General features: G+C 39.5%; 1 protein-coding gene across 1 annotated transcript in view; it reads right to left on the reverse strand.

The window, feature by feature from the left end:
* The window catches only part of nlgn2a (neuroligin 2a), a 172207-nt gene that overhangs the window by 73311 nt on the left and 78680 nt on the right, over positions 1-20216 (reverse strand). Inside the window, exon 3 of the mRNA XM_066722749.1 lies at positions 859-912. Within this exon, the coding sequence (XP_066578846.1) occupies positions 859-912 (54 nt within the window). The remainder of the gene's footprint in view (positions 1-858; positions 913-20216) is intronic.

A 20216-nucleotide genomic window follows, 5' to 3' on the forward strand; every position in this document is an offset into this window, starting at 1 on the left:
AAGACTCTCAAAAAAATGCCATAACCAAGAAAGACAAAGTGTTTCTGTTCAATGAGCAGCTTCATCACACAGCATAATACAAAAAAAATATTATTTGTGTGTCTGTGTGTGTGTGTGTGTGTGTGTGTGCGCGCACCGCATAACACACTGATTTATACTCGTTGTTAATTACTTATTCGACTTTATAATGTTATACTTTAAATTATACTTGATATATTCAGATGTTTGCTTTTGCAATCTTGGCTCAGTAACCGGAACGTGTTTGGCATCATGAGATATTAAGAGTTGTGTAGAGAGAGTGATGACATCATCAAGGAAACAAATGGTGTCTGGGAGGAGGGAGGCTGTGCCACAGCTTTCCCGTACAAACATCCAGGTCATTGTGAGGCACAGCAGGGAAGCTGCAATCTTTATTATGCTACCATAAGTGATGTACAAAGATCGGTTAAGCTGAAAAAGTAAATATTTTAGTGCTTAAGCGGCTGTGAATTACTTTGCATCATGGGATAGCTGTGATTCTTGTATTTAATCCGTTTGTCCTTATTTTAAAGTTTATCAATGTTCTACATAGTAATTAATCTGGTACGCTATTCTAAACAGTCTATGGTGGCTTCATTCACAAGATATGCAAAACTATGTTAAAATGATCAGGTTTGATAAGTGCATATGTCTGTCTATATATGTTTGTATATATATATGGATTTGTCATGTTGCCACACTATATATGTATGCTCACACACACACACACACATTTGTGTTTCTCGTCAATTTGTTTGATTCATTTTTCATTGTATTTTTTATTGTTTTTAAAAAAGAATTAAAAACAAGAAAAAAAGGAAAAACATGCAACAAAAATACCTTCATCTCGGGGGCTGTTGATCGTAGATTCATCGTGTTTTTTTGTGAGCGGACCTAGGGTTAAGAAAAAAAGGGAGGAAAAAGAGAAAAGAGAAAATTCAAAAAGATTACTGTGGCAAAAAAAAAATCAAAAAAGAAAAAGAAGAAAGAGCAAAAAAGACAATATGCAAAAGTTCATCTGCTCTGTGTGTTAAAAAACTGACGCAACTTTAAAAAAACAAAACAAAACCAAAAAAAAACAAACACAGATGCTTTACAAGAAAAACAGAAACCCAGTGAAAGGTGAGGGAACCTGTCTTGTGTCTTATCCATGTATTCCTTACTGAAATGTATTTCTGCACAACAAAACGAGCCACTTTGAGGTTTTTGTTTGGTAGGTTTCAGGGAAAGAAAGAAGAATTTACAAAAAGCAACGGTAATAATGTCCTGCAGTTAGAAAAGAAAAAATAATAATTTGTATGTGTTGTTATTTATGTTTGCCAGAACGGGACCCTTTAGAGTTAGTTTGAGGCGGGTTAATTTCTGTCTTACACACTTAAAAGCCGAGGGATGAGAGGAGCACATCAAACACAACCCAGACGCACTCCCTGGTGTGAGTTATTGAACAGCAAGAATAGACCAGTCCGCAAACAGGTTTCAAAAGTCAACTTTATTGGATCACACATCTCGACCATGGACCACGGATCTGTGTTTAAAAGTATTAGCACCTGCAATGGCAAAACAATATATTAAACTCCTGGTGTTGTCCACTTTTGAGTGCTGAACATTCTCAGATGTTTATGGGGGTCGTAGTCAAGTGAAATCATGGAAAATAAGTTTGGGAAAACTTCTAAATTTCTAAAGACAAGATCGCTGTCCTGCTGGAAGACACAACCAAAGCTGCAAAAGACTTTCAAAATGTTAAACATCTTTACCAGAACATTTCAGATATGTGTTACAGTAACGGTGATATAAATACATATAGGATATCATGTACAAGTGAGTGGTACTCCACAAGCACTGACGAGGTGAATATGGGTTTTTATGTTGATTCAGACAATGCTAAGAAGCAATGAAACCAACTGTAAAAATGCTCGGCAGCATAGTAGAGAACAAAACAAGTTAATGAAGGCAAAATGATATGCAGATACACGAAGGACATGGCACTGGAAATAGTTCAGAGAATAGCAGGGAAGTGTGTCAAGTACAGACAGAAATACCTGCATCTCTATAGCTTGATTAAACGAAAAAAAACAACAGCCATGAGAAAAACCATCAAAATAAATCTGTCAGACGCAACGTGGATTCGGGACCAGAGAACACGAATGGAAACGAAACGAAATGAAAAATGAGACAAACATTTTGACACAAAGAAGTTATACCGATTGAGCCAAATAGCCACAGTGGCTTCGATCATTCGAACTTTCTTTCGTTCACACTTGAGGGAATTTTATTTTATTTTGGAGAGGAAAACACTGGCTTTAAAGAGGCTTTCCAAATGGTCTAAAACCACTGAACATGGAGGTGCCATATTGGCCCTCATGGGGGAAAGCAGCTAATTCGGGCAAATCTAATTGATTATCAGCAAATGTTTGGGTAAAAATACACTGTATACAGAGCAAAAAGAGACCCGCTACTCTAAAAGTAAGATACATTTAATCTGACAGAGAACTTCTCTTGCTTTGGTGGTTCAACTATGCGTTGGTTTTCTACATCTGTTCTTCTCACAGTGTATCATGAAAGCCAGAGTCTTCAAGCAACTACAAAACTGCAGTAAACTGAATTATGCACAATCTGGAACAAACTTCCCAGCGATGTGGTTGAAGCTGAAAATTTGGGAAATCCAAAAACAGATGGGATAGGATCCATGGATCACTCAGTTATTAATGGACACCAAACGAGCACGATGTGTCAAATGGCCTCCTCTCGTTTGAAAACTGTCTTATGTTCTTTTGTTTTGGGGAAAAAACTAAAAAAAAAACTATGGTGCTTTGCTTTAAATGGTACACAACAAAGGAATCAAATAGCTCTACCATCCCTGGCAAAGATAACTTTATATGAACTTTCTGAAGAAAAGACAAATTTTGTACAGTTGGTTTAAAAATATTTTATTCAACACAAAACGTCACAGCGTCTGCAGTCAGCCAGTCTTCACAGTTAGACGTGTCGCTTATTTATGTCATAACGTGGTCTTGGAGATTGTGTCTCTAATCTTCTGTGGGCGAACGCTGGATAACAACAAAATGATTATGATGTTATAGCTGAATAGGAATGTATTTTGAGGAACTGTTGATGACACTGAAAAACAGTAGGATGTGTCAAAAACCTGACATTATTTTTCACTTCACTGTTGTATAAAGAACACAAATATGTGGTGATTTAATAGCTAAAAATAATTGCTAAATGTTTGTTGTAGAGGGGGCTGTATTAACCTAAAACTTTCCCCCAAATCATCCATCAGAACTCAGAGAAAACGATCACAATCATTCATGAATATAGTTACTAATATTAACTTCTGCAAAGGAAGAAAGTCAAGCACAGATGTGAGTAAAGAGGTTGGGACTATAACAAGTTCAACTGCTCTCTGCTATTCTTTGAGTATTATTACATAATAACTGTCACAGCCCTCGTAGGAAAATGGAAAAGCTGCATTTAATTCACCTTTCAGTCTTAAATTCGATTTGAATCATAACAGCTCATGGTGAGTTGTTTCTCCAAAATTACATTATCTGAAAACGGTGGCAGCTATTTGCCACGGTTTCAATTCTGACAGACACTCACACATGTGCAGGCTATTCCTAAATGACTTATTCAATACGATATGAACAAACATTAACTTTGCATACCTGAGTGTGGACGCACAAGTCTAGTTTTTTGTTGTTGTTGTTGTTGTTGGTGGTGGTGGTGGTGGTGGTGGTGGTGGTGTTGCTGTTTTTTACAGACTGCCTACAGGGTCCATGTGCTTGTTAGGTGGATTTGTTTGCTGATGTCTGTCCCCTTCCTGCCGACTCCATGCTGTGTACATCATTCAAGAGTAATACGTCACATTCAGCTGGGGGGGGGGTTGTGCCGGCTGTTCCTAGATGGCTTGTACTGTGCAAGTAGGTCAGTATACTGCAGCATATTTGGCATTTTGCAATTTTATTATCTAGATCAAACACTATGTGCCACTCAACTTTTTTCCTGGTAGGCTGTTAAATGACCCCTACTGCCTTATGCACAGACACAGATATCTTGATCCATTTACACAGCATTAATATAAAAAAGTGAGAAATCTGAGCTTATCTGGATGCATTTGATTAACTACCTAAAATGTTTATTGTTATTTGTTTGTTTATATATTTATTTATTTTCTCTCTTGTGTGACTTTTCCAAAATCCTGTGGCACACTAGACACATGTAGTACAGCACACAGGTTGGGAAACTTGCTATGTAACAAGCACCTTGCTCCCTTTCCCGTAGCCCTTGACTGTGACCTTACATCTTGATGGCACTTAGCTTTACTTTCCAGGATGTATGTCCGCACTTACTGTACTTAACTATATAAATTGGAAGTTGTATAATGTATTATATCTTGAATTGCTTTGTTTAATGTAAATTTGAATGTGTAATGTTTGATGCCTTGTACTTAACTGTATTCTTGCACTTTGTATTGCACTTATGTTGTAAGTCACCCTGGATAAGGGCGTCTGACAAGAAATAAAAATAAAAATAATAATAATATATGGAACACACATAGGATTTCAAGATTCTGTGAACCTCTGTGTCTTTTGCATTATGTGCAGCCTCCACTCCCCACTCTGTTGTTGGTTTTGTAAATCAATGTATGCTGGACTGTAGATTTTGTCAGTCTCCACAACCCTTCTCCTCCTTTGATCTCTGCTAACTCTCAGGCACTAAATGCCACAACTGCTTTCGACAAACATGAAATCATAATCATAAACGACTCTAATACTTTGAATTTGTTCAGACCTTTTCATCGCAGCTTTGTAGACACCTAGAGACTAGCTCCATCCATTATGCACACACTGACACTTTCTTCACGGTTTGAATTTGGAATCTTTAATTCTTTTTCCCATTTGACGGGATATCTAGGCAGACAACATACAACATTTTCTGGGGGAAAATTACCCAGAGTACCAGAGGTCTTTAATGAAATAAAGATAGTCAAGACCTCAGATGTACGTTGCATCCAAAAACAGCACCTCCTACCACACATGCTAGCGCTCCGGTTTGGGTTTGGGATTTCTGGTCTAAGGACCACCCTGATTTTCCTCAAACGTCTCCCATCAAAGTCCTGGCCTTGCTTGGTCTCTTTGATGACACAATCAGACTTCAATGCAGGGAAACTACCAACTTGCCATGATGCCATAGATCAAAGCAAGTGTACAGAAAAAAACTAAACTTTTATTCAATACAAGAAACTATAAAACATAAAAAGGACAAGGATTACCTGAATTTTAAATTTTACAAAGATGTGATAATTGACAAGGTGGAAAAAACAACAACATTTATATTCATCACATTTCCGGTGTCATCTGTCAGTCTTATTCTCTGTACGTGAAATGCAATTTAAGATGATTATTATTACTATTATTGTCACCTGCCTTTATCAAAGCAAACAGGAGAATACAATGCATTATAAAAAAGGAGAGAAAAGAACAACAGATTACGAAAAGCAGGATACATGTTTACACAATGCAGGAAACAATGAATAAGTAAAATAAATGGCGTGTAGCACAGACGATAAAATACACATGCTGTGAAACGGGATAGCGGGAGAGCAGTCAAACAGCGTGAGGCAGTAGCGTGCGGCAGGAACAACAAGAGCAGACTGAACAGGTGACTTCCTCAGTGGAAGAACGAGGGATGAGAGAGAGTGGGAGGTTGGAGAATTCTGGGAAGGGGTGACTAGTCTGCTAAAGGAAGAGGCGCAAAAGGGTTATGCTTGATGAACAATAGCTGTGAATGGAGAAACAACAGGAGAGGGACCTAAAAATTGGAGCAAGCAGAAATAGAAAGTCAGTGGAAGGTGTGAAGCGGATGAGTCACCGCGGAGAAGGACAGCAGAGAGATTTATATAATAGTTAAAAAAAGAATAATATTACTAGAGTGCAAAACAATAATAATAGAGAGAGTTCTGAATGAGCTGCAAACAGGATTGCAGAAGCAAGCAAGGACTAGGGCCTGGCCTAAAAGATGAGTTGAGTAGCAGTCGGGAAAAGGACGGATTCTCCAGATGTGTGTCATAACAAATGGATCGTGCCTGGGGAGAGATGAGCTGGAAGTCGAGGGAGAGAGTGAGACGACACTGAGGGTGTGGGTTGAGGAGGAAGTGCTAAGTTGGTGGAGTCAAGAGAAAGAAAGATAGAAAGGTCCGATCGGGGTAAGAAAGAGCAAGGGATGAAGACAACATCAGATCTGGACAGGCTGTGTTTTAAGGTGAAGAGAGTGCCTCCGAGAGGAGTCACTGACCGTTAGAAATATGTAAAGAATGTGAGGGATGTGAAAACTCAAAGGGGAGAACAGAAAGGAAGATCCAAGTGTCATCATCAGAGTCATGGGAGGAGGTAAGAGATCCCAGAGAGCAGGTAAAGAGACAGAAAATGACAGCTCTGGTCCTCGGGGAACACTTGCAGAGAGTAGGTGAGGAAGAGAAAGGGTCACCCAAGGGAATCTGGAACGAGATGTGCCAAGTGGGAGAGAGAGAGGAGGGGAATAGTCTGTGTCAAAGCCACTGATGACTCATCAAGAATTGGAGAAAGGCATTATGGGCCATAAGGGACCAGAGACATTTCACTCAAAGAAACATTATAATGAGAAAGAAAGAGTGTCAAGAGCCCACGGTTAATGTTAGCCTTCCTGGGAAAGGAAACCAGGAGCCAGGACATGGAACAATCAAGAGTAGGAGTCAGAAAGAGTGGGCCCCAAAAGTCAGTGGTGTTGTGGGAGAACAGGGAGAAAGGGGGAAAGGGTGAAGGAGATGTGTTATGGTGGGCAACAGAATGAGGTAGTTAAGGTCAAGGCATGACCACAGGACTGAGGAGGAGGGAAAGGTAGCATAGAGTTGATGGATTATTAGTGGAGGACTGAATAATAGACTGCCAGTAATACTGCTTGGCAGAAGTTAGGAGGGAAAGAAGAGAGAGGTAGAGGCCCATTACAGAAAGTGTCTCCACTTTCTCACAACAATGTGAACAGAAAGTGCCAAGACTGAGCAGTGGAGGGGGGCAACACAGACACGGTGACTGTTCAGCACCAGGTCTCTCGCACAGAAGGTTAGCTGGAACACAAAGCAAAAGAATCACAAGAAAGTACAGCGTAGGGTTAAAAGTGCACTACAGGAGGTAAAATTTGGTAGACCCCCCCATAGGCCTTAAACTGGAGCTATGGGGATGTGCGCAGGAAGTAGTGAAGTAAAGGAGTGACACAAACAGATGGTCTCAGACACACATCAACTGCTGCACAGAGCATAGAGTGTTTTGTCTGGCGTTGGGCGACTCAACAGCAGACACATACACAACCAAGAAGCATGCACTATAGGATTAAGACCCTGTCAGTTCTCCACAAACATCCCTCAAATAGTTTCATCCCATTTAGCACCCAACATGTCATGTACTCAATGCACTCACTGTAAAAGACAGTCTTCGGTATGGTTCTACATCTAATAAATGTTAATAGTTGCAGATGGCTACACTTCAGTACTTTCATTGATCATCCAATGTCATGTCATTCTAACCACATGCTCTGATCTCATTTCAACACATGACCTTACAACACAGACTTACTCAATCCGTTGATAGTTTGTTTTCCTATTAATGCTGAAATGCAGTTAAAGATCAACATGAATATTCATCCAGAAGGACAGTTGATGAAAGAAACTGGTGCAATAACATCATTCTGCTTTTGGTGGAGAGTACTTAGTATTTGTTTCATGACAATCGATATGACTTTGAAACATTAGATTAATAATGGAGAGCCGCAATCCTGCAGGTTTTACGGGTCTTTCACTGGACACCTTGGACACAATTGTGCCCAATTAAGACCCACAATTGGCTCAATTAAGCAGCTAGTGATCTCGATAGACCAAAACCCTCTAGGCAACGTGGCTCTCCAGGACCAGGGTTGGCCACCCCCTACATTAGATGGTTCAACCACTTATCTATCCAGAGTGAGTTTAACATTTACGCAATAAAAGTGCAACAAAAAAACAAAAGAGCGACATAGAGAGGAAAACATGGTTTTATATCCAAGGCATATCCTGGAGAGTCTAAGGGACTTCCTTTTGATGTTTAATATCTTCATGGCTTAATTTGCATGTGTCAAGATGTTTCCAGATTACTTGCTAGACGTTTTTCTATACATTTTCGAATCACCCAAGTAAATATTCGATTGAGATAAGCCATACAATCACGACTAACAAAAGTGGCCACTCTGAGAATGATGGATGATGGGTTGGAGGTTGATGTCACACTTATAGGTTGAATTTAACATCTGTTTCATGTATTTTATATCTGTTGCATACATTTAACAGTTTAAAACTTTGACAGAAAAGGGTTATTGTTATTTAATACTCATAAGTCCATTAAGAATTGATGCATGTGATGGACAATATTTCACATGAAGTCACGCAGACACACAATTTTTTATATCCTGTACATGTTTTTCATGATGTACACTTCAGGATATTGTATTTCATTGTGCTTATCAGAAAAATAAAATAAAAAATCAAGACAAAAAGCTGTCTTACTCAGAAGCAGGAAGATCAATAATGCGGGGTGGCTACGCGTTCTGTGGCAAAGGTTCGGCAGCTAAACAAGGCAGTGCATCTTTACAATGCACGCTGCGGTTGGGATCTGTGAACACACTAAAGGAGCTGTGTGTGAATGCAATCAGCCCCTGTACATTAGAGAGGCGTTAATAGTATGTATTCTTTGAGCTGCATTAAGATAACCATTGTCAAGTTTGGTTATATAAAAGGCACTGTGTAGATGCATTGGCAGGGTAATGTATCATTTCTATATATAATTTGTAGTATTAGCACTTTTGTATATACTATCTCTTTTTAAACTACACATCTCACACTTTTTTTGCATCTTTATAGGACATATTTTTACCTAGGTGGGTAAATGTTACTGCTAATTAAATTCCCCATAATGCAGCTCAAAGTGGCAGCTTTTATCTTTCAACCTAAGTTGACCATAGGATGTAAAATGCGTGCTGTTTGCATTAGACCTTTCGCTTCAATGTTGAAATGTTAAAATACTGCAAGACTTAGTAGTCAGACTTTCAAAGTGTTTTTAATTTAATTGTATGATCAATTTCAAGTTCCAAAAGTGCTGCACTCATCAGAGAGCGCAATCAACTCAAAAAGCCCTTTCAAAAAACTAATTTCTTGGAAAATGTATGTATTTATTTTTAGAAATACAATAAGTAATCCCCCCCCACACCCAAACGAGAACAAAAACACTTAAAGAGAGGTTTGAGTTTACCAGACTGTGTGTGTGTGTGTGTGTGTGTGTGTGTGTGTGTGTGTGTGTGTGTGTGTGTGTGTGTGTGTGTGTGTGTGTGTGTGTGTGTGACAGAGAGAGAGAGAGAGTATTTCTTAATTCCTTCTCAGGATGTCACCGATGATCGATCCACTATGACACTTCACGCTTTTGCCCTCTGGGGAAATATCTGGTGCTGTGCCACTTATGTTACAATTACAATAAAAAAATATATATATATAATATAAAAAAACTGAGTAACTTTACATTAACTGTGTGTTATTACATTTATTTTTGGTTGGAAATTCCCATTTCTATATCAGCACGATCAAATCTACGGAGAAGATAACCCCTCAATATTATTGTCCACTTCCATATTTTAGTTAATTCTACTTATTTCAAAACAGTGGTTCCTTGAAGAAGTGTCTTTCAGGCTTTCAGGCACTTTGTGTAAATCAAAATTTTTCATTGTTTTCCAATGTAATTATTGTGTAAGCAGACAGTGTTTACTACAGCAGCTCAGATGTCAGTTGCCCCTCAGTCTGAGTCAAACCCGGAGTGCTACAGAAAGCCCATATAGACAAAAATGATAAACCGTCATTGTAATTCAGTACTTAAAAGTACTTAAATGTGTCACTTATAGCATGGCACTTGCCACAACAGAAACAGGCATGCAAAAGTAGCTAATGTGACTAATTATCATTTCTAGATTATTATTCAAATACGCCTCTGTATCTGTATATGTGGAAATACACGCACACACAATGTGTGAAACTAGCAGCTGCGATTACAGTAGGTTACAGATCTCTCCACTGCAAAGCACACATTACAAAGGAGACCTCTTAGCCCCCTTCCATACAGGCGACGGATGAATGAGAAAGTATCCACATTTAAATACTGATCGTAACAATGACTTTTCAAGTGCTGAAATGCTGATTTGGTTAAAAGGACGAGGGGAGGGGGAAAATATGTTTTAAAAAGCCGAACATTTGGCAGCTTAAGCCCATAATTTTCCACAGGGGTTTTTCCATTCTGACATGTCTTTCAAATCCCTGCTATCTCTTCTGTTTTGCTTCTGTTCTCCCCTCCACTCTCTCTCCACCCCGGGGATGGCAGGTTTGCTGAGTGCAGCTCACTTTGAACCCCTGTGTTACGCAAGCTCTTACTTCAGCTTCACTTCCCCAGCCTTCACTGGGTTCACAGCGTGTGGCGCGAAACACGGAGAATCTGTCAACAACTCGCCTTTGAAGATAACAGGCTTTATTTAAAAATGTGCACATTGGCCTGTGATGAGGGTTTGTTTTAAAGATCCCATCAGCCCCTCGCCCCGGAGCCGAGAGGCATCAGAGAGCCGAAATAAACATGTGTTGTGAGAAATAATTTAACCTGTGCTATCTTAGGGCTCTTGGCTCTCAATAGAAAAAGGTTTGGTCACCTCAGTTTAGCCTCCCAGTGAACAAAAGCCTTCATGAATGGAAAAATATCTAGTGCATTTACTCTGTGACTGGAATTAAGTCTTTATGCATCGCCTTGCAAACCTCAATCAAGTGGAATCTGTATAAAACTGATGACTAATGCCAAAATTCTTTGAAAGTATTCACATTTGGTATCACATGTCTCTTGGGTGCAGTCACACACACTGAGGCCAGTTTCTGTTTGTACTTTTTTCAGCTAATCTCTTACAACTATTGCTTCAAAAACCTGTGTATTATTAAAGATGGTAACTGGCATCCTCATGTTGCTTAGTAAGAGAAGTATGGAAGCAACAGAGCAAGTGACAGATTTTATGCAGGATGAAATGGAATGGCACTTAAAAATGTCACATTTTCAAACTACAATGTTACAAATACTTTTGTTTGAAGGATTGAGTATTTTTCAGTGGCATACTTCCATAGGTTTTGAAAGTTATGCAGCATATACAACCTAAAATGTACAGTGGGGGAAAAAAGTATTTGATCCCCTGCTGATTTTGTATGTTTGCCCACTGACAAAGAAATGATCAGTCTATAATTTTAATGGTGGGTGTATTTTAGCAGTGAGAGACAGAATAACAACAAAAAAATCCAGAAAAACGCATTTCAAAAAAGTTATCAATTGATTTGCATGTTAATGAGGGAAATAAGTATTTGACCCCTTCGACTTAGTACTTGGTGGCAAAACCCTTGTTGGCAATCACAGAGGTCAGACATTTCTTGTAGTTGACCACCAGGTTTGCACACATCTCAGTAGGGATTTTGTCCCACTCCTCTTTGCAGATCCTCTCCAAGTCATTAAGGTTTCGAGGCTGACGTTTGGCAACTCGAACCTTCAGCTCCCTCCACAGATTGTCTATGGTATTAAGGTCTGGAGACTGGCTAGGCCACTCCAGGACCTTAATGTGCTTCTTCTTGAGCCACTCCTTTGTTGCCTTGGCTGTGTGTTTTGGGTCATTGTCATGCTGGAATACCCATCCATGACCCATTTTCAATGCCCTGGCTGAGGGAAGGAGGTTCTCACCAAAGATTTGACGGTACATGGCCCCGTCCATCGTCCCTTTGATGCGGTGCAGTTGTCCTGTCCCCTTAGCAGAAAAACACCCCCAAAGCATAATGTTTCCACCTCCATGTTTGACGGTGGGGATGGTGTTCTTGGGGTCATTCCTCCTCCTCCAAACACGGCGAGTTGCGTTGATGCCAAAGAGCTCGATTTTGGTCTCATCTGACCAAACACTTTCACCCAGTTCTCCTCTGAATCATTCAGATGTTCATTGGCAAACTTCAGACGGGCCTGTACATGTGCTTTCTTGAGCAGGTTTTCAGTCCTTCATGGCGTAGTGTGTTACCAATTGTTTTCTTGGTGACTATGGTCCCAGCTGCCTTCAGATCATTAACAAGATCCTCCCGTGTAGTTCTGGGCTGATTCCTCACTGTTCTCATGATCATTGAAACTCCACGAGGTGAGATCTTGCATGGAGCCCCAGACCGAGGGAGACTGACAGTTATTTTGTGTTTCTTCCATTTGCGAATAATCGCACCAACTGTTGTCACCTTCTCACCAAGCTGCTTGGCGATGGTCTTGTAGCCCATTCCAGCCTTGTGTAGGTCTACAATCTTGTCCCTGACATCCTTGGACAGCTCTTTGGTCTTGGCCATGGTGGAGAGTTTGGAATCTGATTGATTGATTGCTTCTGTGGACAGGTATCTTTTATACAGGTAACGAGCTGAGATTAGGAGCACTCCCTTTAAGAGAGTGCTCCTAATCTCAGCTCGTTACCTGTATAAAAGACACCTGGGAGTCAGAAATCTTGCTGATTGATAGGGGATCAAATACTTATTTCCCTCATTAACATGCAAATCAATTTATAACTTTTTTGAATTGCGTTTTTCTGGATTTTTTTGTTGTTATTCTGTCTCTCACTGTTAAAATACACATACAATTAAATTATAGACTGATCATCTCTTTGTCAGCGGGCAAACATTCAAAATCAGCAGGGGATCAAATACTTTTTTTCCCTCACTGTATTTCTTTCTCTGTTAATAGTGTTTCTGAATCAAGTATGTTATATTAATGGTTGGTTTGTTTGTATATTAATTTAGGAGTATGCATTTAACACTCCAATCTCCTATCACATTTTGATTTATAAATACTATAAAGTGGCCTCTTAACAATCAATTAAACTACGATAGATAGATAAATTGTCAGATTTCTACTTTGTGATTGTTTCGATAGGGGCTTTCTGACTCATTGTGTTTAACTGTATAACGTTGAATTCCATAACAATAAACATACTTGTATGCTTATTCCATTGCAATTTACGTGCACAATACGTTTTCATGATTAATATATTGATCTTCAACACATTCTAATTATTTGCTTTTCTGATTATATTTTGTATGAAATTGTACCCAACACATTATTGTCAGTTCACAATTGTTGCTATGTGTTATTGATTCGTAAATCTAGTTCCCTGGAGAAAGAAAATGGGGCAGAAATTCTTGCGTAAAAAGTAGAAAACAAAAAACAGTTTTATATTCATGCCGGTACCAAATAGTTAATGCATTTAAATGTAAATGGATTACATAATTGTTTATAATCTCCATGATGTGCACGTGAGATATGAGAGTTTGGTCTTGGGTGGCAATAAAGATCTGCATATGAAGATGTTGCTTTTGTCACTGCATTCATGTTCTGTGTCGGTTCTGCAGTTGCACATCTGTGTGGCTGTTGGCACCACTTACAGTGGAAAACCCAAATCTAACAAATAAACCTATTTGCATCTGTGCTGCAATTCAACAGAGGCAGGGGAATTAATATAATCAGGTGTTAAGAGCAGCTGTTTGTTGCTGAAGTGCACACGATAACAGATGACTGACAGATGCCAGCGCTGTGATTGGCACAAGCCGGGAGGACATAAATAGAACGCTTACCAACTGTACCTGGTAAAATGCAATAGTTTGAATTCCTCTTGATAACTCATGTTCTTTAAGACCAAGTTGCAGAAATTAGTTGGAATATGAAAGACTTGCCTACTTGCCTTCATGTTCTCCTTATTTCACACTTCATAAATATCCATATGCACTATGTTCAAAGTGATCGCTAGCCTTGCACGGATGAATGAGCACGATTTTATCTGAAATCTTGGATCTGTCACTTGCACAGATGATCTGCACTGAAGCATCTATTCCTAATTTAATGTGACTGAGAAGATTCACTCCGTCCTTTTTTTTATGTATACTAGATCTGACACAACATTGGTGGACCATTTTTGCATCCGGACTACAACGCGAAATGTCACTTTTTTCTGTAGGGAAAAAATAGCTTGAGGGACACGAAGACATTGCTGAATGAGATGGTTCAGTATACTACATTATGTAACATAAATATTACCGTTTAAGGGAGGATCTAATAACCAAAAAGCATGCTTTGGACTCTTAATGTTTAAAGGAATAATCAACTCAAAACACAAGAAGCTTGTGACTGTTACAAAACATCATAATAAGCAAGGAGAACCAAAACGACACAAATATAAGTACTTAACTAATGGAAATATCCAATAAATGTGCAGAATTTTCACACTCTACAGCTGAGTCAAGGGTTCAGACATGTTTTACATCAATAAGCATGTGAACACGTGTAGACCAATCAGATTTTCCAAGGTTACAGTCACATGATCTTGACTTTAAGACTTGTCAGATCAGCCTGTGTTATTGTGCTTTAGAAGTTTTGTTTTGCTAGTGTTCATTTGGTAAAACCAACTGTTGGATATAGGTATCATAGCCTAGGTATCACAGTCTATATCAGAACAAGAAAATACTGCAGAACTGAACATATTTCATTGATGGGAAGTGTTTGAAAGAAAAATGCTGCAGTGTATTTGGGTGTAAAAATCAGACCAGACGCACCACCCAATGTGTTGTTTCATTTCCTCTTGGCAAACAACTTGTTGAAAAGAAGGATTAACAATGCTTGTGTAGGCTTCAATCCTACAAACTATTCCTGATTGTGTTCTGTGCTTCCTCATAAAGACGGCTTCTGAGAAGATTTATACCACAAATCAGGTGTGTCACACAGTCTTCCCTGTGAGGACAACCTTGGCCCATCTGACATCACAAATGCCTCAAAATGGCGATACCGAAGCAGGGCTTTCTTTTTACGATGTTTAAAGTGCCATAATTAATTCATTCATTCATTAATTCATCAATTAATTCATTAAAATTACTGAAATGGTTCTGTGACTGTCTACAGCTTCGAATTGATGTGTGCTAAAACTCGAATGCAACATTTGTTCTGTCTTTTCTATGCCTTTAAAGATAATGGAGATGTAAAGCATTTTTACATCCGTTGACCTTTGATACCACAGCTTCTGTAAATCAGTAGTTTTTTTTATCCACTGTTAACAAGGAGGAGAAAGAAAAGAAAAGGTAGACGTTTATTGTGTGAGACAAATAACAAGCATCAGAACCCAGCACAACATTGACAACTGTAGAGCAAGGTGGGAAAGTCATAAAATGCCTTCGGATTAATGTATATTTACACCTTGTATTGCTAAATAGGATTGTAAAAGCAAAAACAAATGTATAATAATACCCGTATACAACCATTTTAAAATACGGCCAAGCTTTGCTCATCATACTATCAACATATTCTTTCTTCTGTGGCTAAAGTAGAGTATACCACACCAATCTGAGAACTGTGTGAATGTCATACGTAGACAGTAAAAAAATGCATAACCATTTTCATCTGGGAACAAAGTAGATAACAAGGAACTTTGATTGTGGGGCTGAAAACCCTGAAAGGGATTGATAAAGTCAATTCAGACCGCTACTTCAAACTCAACATAGGAAGCCAAGACCAGCAGACAAGAATTGGTATTCAGGCCAAGTAGATTCCCAACTCACAACAGGGGCCTTTCAGTACAGCAAGGGTTGTGAATGTATGGAATACACCACCAGGCCACGACGCAGTAAACAATTCACCGCTGTCCTTCAAGAAAAGGCTTGAGAAGGATACCAGAACAATTAGACACTAGAACGCCGAGTGAGAGGTTACAGCTGGCGTGGACAGCTTCGTATCATATACAAAAAATAGAATTGCAAACATTAAATCAACCAATCAAGAAAACGTGGGTCTAGTAAGCTGATTTATCAGAATAAAACGCAACCAACAACTACAACCAAAAAGCAACAAAAGTTTGGTCCTTCCCTTTTAAATTTTTTACTCCTAACTCTTCCCTGACAGACGCACCGATAATCTCTGCGGTTTAGTGTGTAATCTACTGAGTTACAGGGGACAATATTTCCTCTCTGTCTTTCAAAATGACTGCCTAATCCTATTAAATGCGCCAGACTTGTCTTTTAATCACCTATATTATGCATTAAAGCGGGGGGCTTTTCCTCACTCTAATGCCTATATTTGACTTTGCTCTGCTTTAACAGTTTCCAAAACCGCCGCCACGACCGTCCTCTCGGTTTCCCTCGCTCGCAATCAAAGACTCCCATTCTCTCTCGCTCTCGGAGGTGATGATGTCATATGAGGATGGGACCCTCTTCCTGTCCCCCCCCTCCTCTCCCATCCTCCACATCTTAAACTGAAATACTGAGGCTACTTAGCTCTCTTGACAACTCCCACCCCTGTACCTTTTCTAGATATTTTCCTCCATTCCATTTTTAATATATTCCTTAAATAGGTATTCTTGACCAATTAAAAAGCAGAAAAAAACAAATTAAACCTTTGTAATTCACATTCCTCCAATTCAGCCCATTCTGTGAATACATTCCTCACATACAACATCCCAAGGTCTAACAGATGAGTGAAAAAGCCACGTCAATCAGCCCCTACTCTGACTTAAACGTACAGAGGCTATATTTGAAAAGCAGACACTGTCAATTCCACAATTCCAGGAGTATGTTCAGTCCTATACCCCCCCTCGCATCCTCCCCTACCCCGGTTTCAGGCTTTTGTGAGTCTCTCTTTAACAGACTAAATCATTGAAGCTCAGAGCGGGGAGCTGGCTGCCCTGATTTGCATTCAGAGCCAGTAAGGCGTTCAGCTACAGCCTGAATCGAAGAGACTGCCTCTCTTTCAGGAGACGGGGCCCAGGCGGCCGTGTGTGTGGCAGCAGCAGCCTGGCATTAGAATAACAAATAATCTGAGCGGTAATGTGATTCGCTGCGGAGGAATTAGGAGGTACACAAACTAATGCACAGGAAGATAGGATAGACAATGTGTTTAGAGGGACAAGTGGATTTTAAAACCCATTTCCTGTCGTCGTTTGAACCGTTGAATCTTTATTTTCATATTTATATGCACAGATGTCGTCCGATGACATGGGTTACAATAAACTAGTGTTGGTGATGTTTGGTACGTAGAAAGTCACTGTATTGTCGGTGGCTTGATTCGCATTTTAAAAATCAAAGTGGGTATGCACAGTCTTCCATGCAACATTAAACAGCTCCTCTGCATTCTCGCATAATGCGCAGCGCTTGGTATAGCGAAAGTGTATGGAATCAGTGACTGAACGAGAGAAGACATCTACTTTCTGGGGCTGAGGGCCATTAAAGGCAATTTGCATGTTATCATTGGTTGGTTTGCGACTGTAAACAAACACAACGGCAGCGGTTTCCCTTCGTCAGTGTGTGTTTACAATATAATTACCGCGGCCCAAAACATCCTTCTCAGAATTTGCGAGCAGCAACTCATCCGAGTAATTCAGAGGCAGTTTAAAGTTCAGGCATGAACCTGTTTGGAATTAAATGTGTGTCTTCATGTATGTATATGAACTGTGGTGTATGGGATTGATTTGACCACGGATGACCATTCTAGAATGTTCTTTTGCGCCTCTCTATGGAATCTGAAAGCATAATTAGTTCGCTGCTCATTAGTTCCCATGCTTTTGTACAGACAGATCCTGCTGAGGACATCTCCCGACTTAGGAGGACATAACTCAAAGCTGTGATGCAACTGGAGTGTTTATTATATTGTTGCCCAGCTCTTCCAGCAAGACGCTTTATGTTCAAGCTAATATCACTGGAGATTGCTTTTAATGAAATCTGTTGATTTTAAACCCACTTGTTGAGTTTGGTTGTTTTGTTTTTTTCTTTGTCAAATGCATTGACTGTCATGATTTTAATTTTAAATGCATCAGATTGTTTTGGTTTTGTCTTTATTTTATTGTTTTCATTGTTTTTTTTATTTATCTGGTGCATTATCAGTTAATTTCAATGCATTTGACCATTTTGTTTAATTGTGTTTTATTTGGCAAGTTTTGCCCTTTAATCACAAGTTCATTGTTTTGATTGATTTATTGCACAATTATATCTTGAGTTATTTGGTATTTTGGTTTTGTTATAATCACATTAAGTGATTTTAGAATTGAAGTATAAAGTATAAAAATTGTGTATGTTTTTATTTGTAATGTAAAATACTTCCTCATTAAAACAGTATTTTATAATATCACTGGAGAATTGTGGAGGCACCTGCGCATAGATGCCGAATTGCATCATTCATAGGAAGCAGCAGAGTAACCGTGAGAGAGGGGCATCATCTGATCTCACTGAAGTGAAAAGGAGGCTCCCATGGGGCTCAGAGCCTTCACTTTGTATATTCGAATTGATTTAAATGATCTGGATGGTGCTAAAAATAGCAAATCCGTGGAATTTTCCAATGATGCGGTGGACCCCATGCACTAAGTGGCGGTGATGTGTTTTCCGTGGCGTAAGTCCCTCACTGCAGTCTTCTCCGCTCCTGCTATGTTCACTGACTACTGGCACGCACGCACAGAACTGACTGGATGGAAAGATGTACATGTCATTTACAAGTCACTGAATTAGCATGAATAGTGCTAATGTATTGTAATGCATTTAAATTGCTTCCCCTAATTCAGCCAAGGAAGCGCTTGAAATTGAAACTAATAGGTGCAAACTTTACGAAAAGTGTCTTGACACCAGGTGGTGTGTGCGACAAACTAACATAAAAATAGCTTGATAGAATACCAAAATGGCCGAACGCAAGCAGTGCTGTGTCCGAAACATGGAGTTCGTCCAGGAGAGGTAGTCAGAGCAGGTAGCCCCTTACCGGACTGTGTGAGGAGGAGGTAAGGTCTGCACACAGATCTTGGAAAGTGTGCATTCGTTAAATAAAAAAAGATAATCCGGAGTATGCAGTTATTACTGTAAAGTAATAGTATATTTGACACTAGCGGTAGAGCAGTTTCTATTAAATAGGAATAAATTACATAATTTCATACCAAGCTTCATAAATTTAAACACACTTGATTAAACGCCATCATTAAATCACTTTTGAATGTATGAGAATGAAACCACATATATAACTCAACAAACTGTATTAACTCCGCAAATGTACAATAATATGTCATGGTTTGGTTTGGGAATTACATAGGTAAATAATATAATGTATCATGTATCAATAAAATAATGATTGCGGTTATACACTCACCTAAAGGATTATTAGGAACACCATACTAATACTGTGTTTGACCCCCTTTCGCCTTCAGAACTGCCTTAATTCTACGTGGCATTGATTCAACAAGGTGCTGAAAGCATTCTTTAGAAATGTTGGCCCATATTGATAGGATAGCATCTTGCAGTTGATGGAGATTTGTGGGATGCACATCCAGGGCACGAAGCTCCCGTTCCACCACATCCCAAAGATGCTCTATTGGGTTGAGATCTGGTGACTGTGGGGGCCAGTTTAGTACAGTGAACTCATTGTCATGTTCAAGAAACCAATTTGAAATGATTCGACCTTTGTGACATGGTGCATTATCCTGCTGGAAGTAGCCATCAGAGGATGGGTACATGGTGGTCATAAAGGGATGGACATGGTCAGAAACAATGCTCAGGTAGGCCGTGGCATTTAAACGATGCCCAATTGGCACTAAGGGGCCTAAAGTGTGCCAAGAAAACATCCCCCACACCATTACACCACCACCACCAGCCTGCACAGTGGTAACAAGGCATGATGGATCCATGTTCTCATTCTGTTTACGCCAAATTCTGACTCTACCATCTGAATGTCTCAACAGAAATCGAGACTCATCAGACCAGGCAACATTTTTCCAGTCTTCAACTGTCCAATTTTGGTGAGCTTGTGAAAATTGTAGCCTCTTTTTCCTATTTGTAGTGGAGATGAGTGGTACCCGGTGGGGTCTTCTGCTGTTGTAGCCCATCCGCCTCAAGGTTGTACGTGTTGTGGCTTCACAAATGCTTTGCTGCATACCTCGGTTGTAACGAGTGCTTATTTCAGTCAAAGTTGCTCTTCTATCAGCTTGAATCAGTCGGCCCATTCTCCTCTGACCTCTAGCATCAACAAGGCATTTTCGCCCACAGGACTGCCGCATACTGGATGATTTTCCCTTTTCACACCATTCTTTGTAAACCCTAGAAATGGTTG

Source organism: Amia ocellicauda, chromosome 14, assembly GCF_036373705.1.
Source record: "Amia ocellicauda isolate fAmiCal2 chromosome 14, fAmiCal2.hap1, whole genome shotgun sequence".
Taxonomy (NCBI): Eukaryota; Metazoa; Chordata; class Actinopteri; order Amiiformes; family Amiidae; genus Amia; species Amia ocellicauda.